This window comes from Benincasa hispida, chromosome 7, assembly GCF_027475165.1.
Source record: "Benincasa hispida cultivar pf3 chromosome 7, pf3_genome.v1.1, whole genome shotgun sequence".
In the NCBI taxonomy this organism is placed as follows: Eukaryota; Viridiplantae; Streptophyta; class Magnoliopsida; order Cucurbitales; family Cucurbitaceae; genus Benincasa; species Benincasa hispida.
Window position 1 is genome coordinate 15600030 of NC_143484.1, and position 11085 is coordinate 15611114.

Consider the following 11085-nt stretch of genomic DNA (forward strand, 5'->3'; position numbering starts at 1 on the left):
TGTATGAGATACATCTAGTGGAGGATTGATGTAAATGAGATTTACATTAAATACCATGGAATAGAAAAAGAACTATGGTTTATATATTTCATGAGATGAAATATTAAAACTATAGGTTATAAATGTAGTATGATAAGTTGGTTATCATTTATATTTATAATAATATTAATTATTAGATAATTAATATTTTTTCTTTTAAATAACCAAATGTAGTGGGTGGTTATTAATCATGGAAACCGTGAGTTTAAAAGGAAATCGGTTTCCTATTTTGAAAAAGAGTTTTTTACAGATGTTTTTCAAAAAAAAGTTTGAAAAGATTTGAGTTTTCTCTCCGGCGAAAAGAAACTCACAGAAGTCGTGAAGTAAATACAGATTTACTAAACGATGGCTAGGCGAGCTAAACGATCGTGCAGGTGCTAACTAAACGATCGTGCAGTGTTTACTAAACGATCGCATAGCTTTGCTAGACGATCAATGGCCCAAGGTAAACGATCGTGTAGAATCGACCGAGCTAAACGATCGCATAGCTTTTGCTAGACGATCGCATAGTTTTATCTAAACGATTGGGCATCGACTTATACGATCGGTCTCCGTCTTCTCCCACTTGCCCAATCATGTACGCGATCATTCTTTCCTCCATTCGTCTGCCTCACACCAAGTTCGAACAGAGCCTACCCTCTGGATTCTCACACCAAGATTACCAAGGCCGCCTTATTGGTGGTATCAGACTCAACTCGACACCGTCGAGGTTTTCGGGAGGCCGTTCATGGTGCTGCGGAGTCCATTCGTTGTTGCGGAGGAGTTCATGACTGAGGAGATCGTTGAGGACGAGCGCGAAGTGTTCGTGTTATGTTCGTGCGGTGTTGTGGTCGTGTAGATCGGGCGATCGTGGTTGCTGTGATCGATCAAAGTGCGCATCGGAGCATGGAGATGCTTCTGCCGTTGTTAGTACAGTTTTTTCCTCTGTACATTTATTGTTTCATGCTGTAATTTCTCTGTAAATTGTATAACCGCTGGTATTGAAGTCGACTGTAAATGATTTGTTGATTCATGATTATAATTTGGAATAGTCTTGTTCCGCTGCTCATAGAAATCATCACTTACGATTTCCTTCATGGTGGTGTTCTACATCCATTTGTGAATCGAGTTGGACTCGATTGGGTTCGAGGAGCATTTAGACATTCATAGAGTTTCGCGTGTTGTTCGTGGCGTTCGAGCGCTGCTTTGGAATCGATCAAGGGATACTTGAAGAATAGTTCTTCAAAGATACGCATATTCTATCCCTTGTATTCTATTATAGCATGCTGTAATTTCTATTTATGAATAGTCTATTCGTTTCCGTGTTAGACTGTAATTTTTGTGTTCATTCGGAATGGAATTTGGAACGATCCACTTCCATTACTCATGGAGATTTCCGTTTAGATTTCCTTCAGGTGACACTACGGATACAGCCCACTTTGTAGATGTTACAAGTGTTATAAAGTGCTACAAATGGTCTGATCCTGACCATTCATATGGAGACATGCGAGCAGCTGTATTCTATACAAAGAGTTTGTATAAGACCGGACCACGAGATGATTAGTCTCTTTATATAACGCCGTTGATCATTGAGAATTACATTTCACTAAAATGACCATAGGTGACATGACTTTAATCCTGAATGAGTTGGGAACTCCTGCTCATGAGAACGGTCCTTTGATTAGTATGGGTGAGAGTGGCCAGATTGCCAACTCAACAAGCCTACCTTTTTGGGGATTCGTCTGATTGGGAACTCAGCTACATAAGACGAAATTCATTCCTTCCCCGAAGTAGGGATAAGTAGATAGATTTCTCCATTAAGGTCTAATTCCGGGTCTTGAATATTGGTCACACCCTTTCTTTGGAAGAGATGACTCAGTCATAGTAGGACTATGACTTATTGTTCATTAGAGGAATCAGTGGTACTTAAGAAGTTAGATGTAACTACAGGGGCAAAATGGTAAATTGGTCCAGTTGTACTTACGAGCGATTTGTGAAGGGTCATCACACTGTTGATTGGTCATATGGACACAGAAATATATTTATAGTGCGAAGAGTGCAATTGTCGGTCTTTAATAGAGTGACCAACAGTTAAAAGATAGTAGATCTCGTGACTAAAGAGTTTAGTCAGTTGTTCACGTACCGTTGGAGCTTCAAGCTACAGATCCAGGAGGTCCTCTTGGTAGCTTAATGGGTTCAAGTTGATAATTAGATTTTAGGTTAGTTTGAAGTGTTCAAATTAACACGAGGAAATTCAATTATATGTGATATAATTGATATGATGTATTAGATACATTAATTGGAGGAAGTAATATAAATATGATTTATATTAAATACCATAAAATAGAAAAAGAACTATGGTTTCGTATGATGAAATATTAAAACTATGGGTTTTAAATATAATATGATAAGTTAATTATCATACTTATTTATAATATATTAATTATATGATAATTAATTCTTTTTCTCTAATAACCGATTTGAGTGGGAGGTTATTGGAAGTTTTATGGTAACCGTGAGATAAAAGGAAAATCGTTTTCCAAAATTAGTAGTTGATTCATTCGGAACAATCTCGCGAAAAAAAGACTATCAAGTAAAAAGTGTTTTTACTAAGCGATAGCGTTGAGAGCATACACGATCGAGCTATTGACTATACGATAGTTAGTCGCTTGATTGTTGCTACATGATCGAGTAGCAAAGTGTATACGATAGGCTTCATCTTCTAAACGATCGAGTACATCGTCTATACGATAGACAGTCTTCATCTCCCACTTACTCGATCGTCTACTCGATTGGGTTCGAGGTGCATCCAGTTGTTCGTGCTGTTGGCTGTTTCATTTGTTACATTCGAGTGCTTTGTTGGATGCTTTGGAAATCGATCGAGGGATACTTGAAGAATAGTTCTTCAAAGGTGTACTCTATCCCTTGTATCTTCTTGTAGCATGCTGTAATTTATGTTTATGCATAATTTGTTCATTTCCGTTTAAGACTGTAGTTGTTGAGTTCATTCTGAATGAAATTTGGAACGATCCATTTCCGCTGCTCATGGAGATCTCTGTTTAGATTTCCTTCACTCATTGCATAGGATGCTCCCACTCGCATGTCTCTACATGAACGATTTAGGATCACACTATTTGTATCAAATACAAAGTGGGTCACATCCATAGTATCCCCAGGTTAAAGTACCCAGCCTTATCCCTATACTATAGATCGTTTTTTCTATATACTTGAACTTGATCCATTTTTATGTCTCTACATAAAGTTTAAGTATTCATGCTATAGTTAGGGGTGAAGGAACTCTTATACAAGAGTACCTATGAGCGGAAACAGATTTTTCCAATTCATTATGATAGAATTTCCACATATACATTCACACAAACAGATATGCATTAAACAACTAAATTACTGGCATGCTTTCAAATAAATAAACAAAAGAACGAGGACTTACCAGTTGAAGACTTTCTTCAGAACAAATCTCGCTCACACAAACGGACTTCTTGTGCTCTCCCTAGAACGTCAGGCAATCGTTCAACATCACCCTGGTCGTCTACCACGAATGGCTTCACATGAACAATAGGAAATGGGGACGACACCACCACTCGAATTTGGTAGAGGTGAGGAGGAAAAGAGATCATGTACAACGATCAAGCAAGTGGGAGAAGGCAATGACTATCGCATAGTCAAGATGCTTGATCATTTAGACGAGGTACACAATCGTGTAGGAAAAGCTAGGCAATCGTCTATACGATTGTTTAGTAAGACTCAGGCACTAAGCGATCGTTTAGGTAAATGTGGACGAAAGCATGCACGGGTGTATGCTATCGTTTAGCAAAGGATGCATTATCGTATAGGCTCTGAATTACTATGCAATCGAATGCAAACAGCTCGTGAGTAATTATGCGTCTATTTGCCAAATGAAAACAATTTTCATTTTATTATTCAGTTACAAAAACCAAATTGAACTTTCCACTAACACATGGTTACGGAGAAAGCGCCGGGTAATTATCCCATAACTGTCCAATTAATAAAATAATAAATATAATCATATTATATTCATAATCTATAGTTTGATATCATATATCAACCATAATGTTTTCTCCTCTACTTGATATAAATCATATTTATATCCAATTTCCTCCAAATTAATATATCTCATACATTTAGTCAATCATATCATATATAATTAACCAGTTCAATCATATCATATATAATTAACCAGTTCAATCATATCATATATAATTAACCATATATAATTGAACTCCCTTTTGTCAATTTGAACATTTCAAACTGACCCAAAAACTGATTCTCAACTTGTATCCAAGCTAACAAGGGAACCTTATGGACCTATGGCTCGAAGCTCTAACGGTACATGAATAACTGACTAAACTCTTTAGCCATGAGATCCATCATCCATTAACTACCAGGCATTCCACTAAAGACCGACAGTTGAACGCTTCTTACCACAGATATATTTCTGTGTCCATCGGATATAACCAATCATGAGTACAATAACCCTTCACAGATACTCGTAAGTACACCTGGACCAATTTACCGTTTTGCACCTGTAGTTACATCTCACTCCTTAAGTACCACTGATCCCTCTAATGAACAATACAACATAGCCAACTATGTCTGAACACCTCTCGGACCATGAGAAGGTGTGTGGCGCCACATCGTTCAAGCCCCGGGACCAGCCCTTAAGGGAGCAATCTATTACTTACCGCTACTTCGGGGAAGGAGTGAACTCCATTTTGTGTAGCTGAGTTCCCAGCTCCCAAATTAGATGAATCCCCAAAGTGGTAGGTTTGAGTCGGCGACCTGGCCACTCGCACCCATGCAAATCAAAGGACCGCCCTCAATGGCAGGAGTTCCCAACTCACTCAAGATTAAGGTCATATTACCTATGGTCATCCTAGTGAAGTGAAGTCTCTGTCGTGAATGGCGTTATATAACGAGACATTAACACTTCGTGGTCAGGTCTTGTACAAACTTTTTGTTTATGATGCCCCCGTTGGCATGTCCCACACGAATGATTAGGATCAGACCATTTGTGGCAAGTCATAATACTTGTAACCATTCCACAAAGCGGGCCACATCCGTAGTGTTACCAGGATAAGGTTTCCCTCCTATATCCATATACTACAAACTATTTTGGTTATCACTTAAGACATGATCCACTTGTATGTCACCACATACATGCTTAAGTTACATAATGACAACTAGGAATTTTAGTTTATTGATTTGTGGTAAAGCAAATAAAAACATCCAATGTGTAAAGTCAAGAAGTGAAGTAAATATCATATATTATACATCACAAGCGTTCGTACAAACTGTTTACAAACTACAGGACACGAGACTTTAGGGCATCATCTCCAACAAGGGGTTCTTAGTTTATTGGATTTAGGGTTAAAAGGTGCAATTCACATATTCAATAACAACTTTATTGAATAATCTCAGTAACAATTTTATTGTAAAATAGAATATGTATAAAGTTTACAAACCACGAGTTTTAGGACATACAACCCAACAGTTTTTAGATTGTTTAAGGCTAGGTTATTCTTTTGGAGTATCTTCGAGAAGGGTTGTTGATTTCTTTCGTACCTTTGCTACTTCATTGGAGTGACTTAACTAGGTTTTTACACTCCATTATTGGTCATCTTCCTTGCCATATTTTTTCTTACTACATTCATCATTATTATTTTCCTTACTACATTCATCATTATTATTTTCCTTACTACATTCATCTTCATGCTCATTGACTTTTCTAGGTTCCAAATCATCATTTAATTCCGGTTTAAAACTATGTTGGTCCCTAAAATTTTAGTTTTTGTTCATTTTGGTCCATGTACTTTCAAAATGTTCATTTTAGTCCTTATACTTTTAACTTTAGTTCATTTTGGTCCCTATATTTTAAAAATGTTCATTTTGGTCCTTATATTTTCAACATTAGTTCATTTTGATCCTATGCTTTCAAAAAGTGATCATTTTGATCCTTTTAAAATGAAATGAAAATGAAAATGAAGTGATCAAAATTATCACCTTTTAAAAGTATAAGGACCAAAATAAACCAAACTTGAAAATATAAGGATCAAAATGAACCTTTCGAAAGTATAGGAACTATAAAGAATCAAAGTTGAAAATATAAAGACCCAAATAAACATTTTGAAAGTACGGAAACCAAAATGAACTAAAAATAAAAGTATACAAGGACCAAAGTAATATTTAAACCTTTAATTCTTCTACACTACTCGAAAACGATATATTTCATCTATGCCATCTTTCCAATTAAATGCTATAGGTCTTTATATGATTTTTAAAATAGAAAAGGAAAAAATAAAAAAAATAAAAGAAAAAGAAAAAGGGTGAATGCACAAATTACTAAATGAAACCAATTTCACATTACTCAAATTATAACCATATAAATCTCAACCAAGTATTTAGAAGGGATCTCATAGACTATTATTTATCTAAATAGATATTAAGCATCTTTTATTAAAAATGAAATCCTTGCTATGAGATCCCTCCCAGAAGTGATGAATGGTAAAATTATATCCAACATTGAACACCAATCAATTTCCATGGCTAAAAACAGATGGGATGAAACTTTCATGTCTTTTTTAAAACTGCTTTGATATGAACATATTTACAAGCAAAAACTAATGAACCAAAATACCAAAGCAGTTTCATGCCAACTTGTAAACATCCATCTTTTGGAAACTACATATATAATCCAAAACCAAAGAGGTCCTAAGATGAGGAAGATGAGCTATCATCATCCGACGAACCATATCGCTGACTTTCACATAATCCGGGAAAAATTGATGGAAGACATGGATTTGAAGGGCCCGTAAATTGACGAGCCGAACCGACTATTGTTCTTTCATTGATTCTTCCAACTTCTTTGCATACCTGATCTAAGATTGCAAGAAAATCCTTTACCACCATGAAAATACGCAGCGGCCGAGCTTCTTCTTTTGCTAAGTTTCCATGGAAGTATTCGGTTATTTCCTTTACCATGGAGAGGACAATGCCCTCTTGGACTTGTATCCTTGCTACTTCTTCAGCTGCCTTCCCCAAGAACCTGTTCATGGAGTCCGAGAAATTTGACCTACTCCCTCCTTTTGACATGTCTTCGTTTAATCGAATGACCTCAGTGATTTTTGTGATCCCTCCAGCAAGTTTCCCTACGTCGTTGCTAAGCACATCTGCATCCATTAATGCAGCTTTTTTCACATTGGATAGCTCCCTGCTAAGACCCGAAACAACTTGAAGACCAAGCTTTCGAAACTCAACATCATTTGTTAAGGAAGATTGTTGAGTTTTATCAGCTGTCAGATTGTGGTCGGAGATGGAGTGTCGATAACCTTCAGCTCTAATAATCTCCTGCACTACGAAATGCAAGAGAGTGGTCTTTCCATCAGTGCCCTTGATATCGACAAGCTTGAGAAGGGTGTCGAGTTTAAAAGCAAGAGCATCGCCTCGGTTCGTGCCTACATTCATCCGATTCCCGGTTTTGAGCACTGCTTCAAGAAGTTTGAGAAACATTCTGCTGTTCTTCAATTCTATACAAGCAGCCTATGCAGAAACAAAGTATTTAGCACAATCCACAAATTTGAGAAAACAGAAGTTCCAGCAATAAGTTGTGGACTGTAGAAAGGAATGAGCAAAAAGTAGCTGCTGAATTACCTCAAGAGTTTCAAATGACCGATCAAGGTACTCGACCTCGGAATCGAAATTGGCAATGTACAGCATTGCATCCACCCTTTTGAATGCAAAGGGTACATCAAGAACTACCTTGAGGAATTTCTCAGCTGGACCAAGTTTAAAAGGTGAATCATCTTTGTATTCTTTCAAATTACGTTCTTCTTCTTCGGTTGGCGCCATTTTTAGTAAACTTTCGAGCAGTTCGGTACACAAAGTGTCTGAATTCCCTGTATGAACATAGCAAAAGAATTGAAACAAACAGGAATAAACAAAAAGTAGTCTCCATTATTTCACTGGCGCATGCAATGCAAACCAGGAAAAAAAGGATACTTGAATCAATATAGAATAATAACTACAGTTTTTATATATGCCAACATGGGAACACTCCAAATTCATTTGATCACTGTACGAAATGATTTCAATGGATTCAAATATACGATTTTCGGCAATTAAGGTCAAGATTACAATAGCCTTAGCAAAGTTTGGTAGGAGCTACTACTCTTAAGATGAATACCAGGTAATAAATTGTCCATTTCCTATAAGCACAAATGTGGGAAATTTTGGATAGAAAGTACTTTGTTTACATCCTATTTTGATCAATTCAATTTTATTTCATTATGGTTCCTAAACTTCCAAATGTATTATTATACTTTGATAAAGTTACCTTCCAAAAGGGCCTCTGAGACTTCTTCAATGGTAACATTAAGTGCTCTCAACAAAATTGCAATATTCTGAGACTTCTTAGGATCAAGAACTCGATTCTCTTGGCTCCCTAAAGCCATGTTTTGACGAACACTACCACTTTCTTTGCTCATCAGATTTGAATTATTGTTATTCACCATAAAAAGTGATTCGATCATTTCCTCATTCAACCTGCAACAATCATTATACAGTTCAAAAAGATGATTCAAAACAAATGTAATGTAATCATTACATCAACAATAAGATCAATCCAAGAAACACAATAAACAAATTTCGTACTGAAAAGAACTCGATTTGATCTGATCCCACACCATGGCTCGATCGGAGCTCGTCCGTACTTTGTCCCAATGCAATGCCTTCAGTTTCGGCTTTGAATTTTCTTCCATTCTCCCTGCATCTCCAATGGTGTTTGATTGCTCCCCTGCTGACATATGAGCTATGTTCTGTGAAAGTATCGGTCTCGATGGCACTGCAAGTACCGGTGGACCTGTTGAGAACATGAATCAAAAATTGAGTACATCATATCCCCTTAAGCTTTTAAATTAGCAATGATTTAACATTAATGTTGTCTTTGTACTAATTTCTAAGATCTTAAGTAAACCTAAGTTCAATGAACATTAAATAGTATATAACGTAGTTCGATTTAATCAAACCTAGATTTGATTCCTTGTTGAGAAGAGAGGAAGATTGAGGGATCTCCCAAAACATTGGAGGTGGTGGTGGTGGAGGAGGCGGGGCTGACGGAACTTTCACCGGTAATGGTTGCTGGTAATCCATCCTAAATCCATTAGAAAACTGGCGAGGCAGCTCCGACAAATCGGAATCTCTCGATGGCGAGTTTTTAGTGTTTCCCGAACCTCCCAGTGGTGAAGAAGCAGAGGACAATGACGGTGATGGCGGTATCGGAAGCGTTGGCAATGGCCGTAAAGGAACGGGGAATCTGATAATGGAGTCAGGCGACTTCGATCTCAAGCTCGTGGGGCTCAACATCAATGGCGGAGAAGGACTATTGGGAAGAGAAACAGAGGGAGAACCAGAATTCAAACTGGAATTATAGCTTTTCCTCAAGAAATTTTCAGTTTCCACATTATGAAACAACTTCAAAGGGCTCAATCTTCTATTACTCCCCATATTCTCCTTCCCGCCGACAGAAGACCCTCTTGGGGAAAAGAACTCTTCATCGTCGTGATCCTCGTCGTCATCATCGTTATCATTACCATCAACATTCCTCCGATAATCTTCGGCGAAATTCCGGCGAGGAAGCGGTGGAAGGGGCTTCAGCTCCGGAGACCCCATTTTCACCGGAGAAACAGACTCCACGATACCACCACCACCATCCTCCACAGTTCCGGCGGCCTCCTCATCAATCTCTCGGGAAGTAGCCAAAGTCCCAAGATAAAGAAATTTGGAGCTGGTAGTGGAGGAGGTTCTGTGCTTGTGAACTCCATCAGAAGTGTCAATATCCGGCGGGTACAGCCGGAGATTATCAGTTCTCGAGGCTTTATCAGTAGCAGAAACTTGTCGGTTCCGCTTCCGAAAGTAGAAAAACAAAGCAACGAGAAAAACAAGAACAGAGAAGACAAGAGAAACAGAGATGACAATGGCGAAGACATGGCGGTGGAGGTGTTGGGAAGAAGAAGTAGGCTGAGGGAAGAGAAGCGCAGAAATGTTTGCCGGAAATGTAGGAAGCGCCGTCGTAGGAGGCGAGGGAGGCGGTGGCGGCGACGAAGGGTAGGATGGAAAAAAGGGTTTAGGGGGAGAGGAAAATGAAGTAGAGGAAAAGGGGAGTTTTGGCTGTTGGTGCTGTGGTTGAGGCAAGGGAGAAAGAGAAGATGGAGCTTGAGATGGAGGTAAAGAAGTCCAAGGGAAAAAGGGTTGGTGCAGGAGGTGGCGGTGGTGGCGGTGGTATCGGAGGAGTAAGCTCCGGTCAGCGTCGGAGACGGCGGCGGAGAGGGATGAGAGAAACAGAGGAAAAAAGGCGAGAAACAGAAAAATCCTTGAAATGGGCATTGTAGAGAGGAAGAAGAAGAGACCCATATGGGAAATCAAGAGGAAAACGCCATGGGAGGGGAAGAAGAAGCTCTAGAAAGGGGAAAATAGAGTGAAACGAAGAAGGAGGAACGAAATAATAATTGGGGAAATGGAGTTTTGATTTGGCAGAGGAAAGATTCTGATAACAATGATCACAGTGGGAGAAGGAAGAAGAGTGAGAGTGAGAGTGAGAGATGAGCTGTACACACAAACCAGGAAGGAGGGAAAAGGCGCTTTCTTCAACACAAAACAGGGGAGGGTTGATGGGGATTCACGCGCGAGGATGGACGCGTGGAGAAGTAGGACTGAAGCGCGCCATAAGATAGCAGAGGATGAAATTACGGAAATAACCCTATGGGATTCACGGTGGGTACAGTGTCTCCTCTATGGTACTTAAAATAGTTTTAATAATCTTTTATTACCATATTTCTAATAACTTTTAATGTCTTTAAAATAATTTTAATCAAAAGAAAAAATATATATATCTATATTAGTTTTAATTGTTTGTTTATTATTAGTTTTTCCAAAACAAATACTAATCTTTTATTACCATTCTTTAATACGTTATAAAAAGAGTAATTATAAGTCGCATCTAATTCTATATTTTTCTTTTTTTTATAAAATAATAAT

The 11085-nt window shown here is 38.2% G+C and overlaps 1 protein-coding gene across 1 annotated transcript; it reads right to left on the reverse strand.

The window, feature by feature from the left end:
* Positions 1-6564: 6564 nt before the first annotated feature.
* LOC120069281 (formin-like protein 2) lies at positions 6565-10671 on the reverse strand. Its single transcript, XM_039021000.2, has 5 exons — positions 9078-10671; positions 8704-8911; positions 8387-8595; positions 7705-7949; positions 6565-7593 (listed from the first exon to the last, which is right to left on the reverse strand). Exons 1-5 carry the CDS (start codon positions 10459-10461, stop codon positions 6766-6768), a joined length of 2874 nt encoding a protein of 957 aa, XP_038876928.1. The 5' UTR covers positions 10462-10671; the 3' UTR covers positions 6565-6765.
* Between the last annotated feature and the right edge of the window lie 414 nt (positions 10672-11085).

Excerpts from the sequence above, each read along its gene's own strand:
- LOC120069281 (XM_039021000.2), bottom strand. The coding sequence starts at position 10,461 with ATGGGTCTCTTCTTCTTCCTCTCTACAATGCCCATTTCAAGGATTTTT. Across the intron at positions 7,950-8,386 it reads CTCAGAGGCCCTTTTGGAAG|GGAATTCAGACACTTTGTGT; the intron begins GTAACTTTATCA and ends ATGTTCATACAG. Across the intron at positions 7,594-7,704 it reads GGTCATTTGAAACTCTTGAG|GCTGCTTGTATAGAATTGAA; the intron begins GTAATTCAGCAG and ends GTTTCTGCATAG.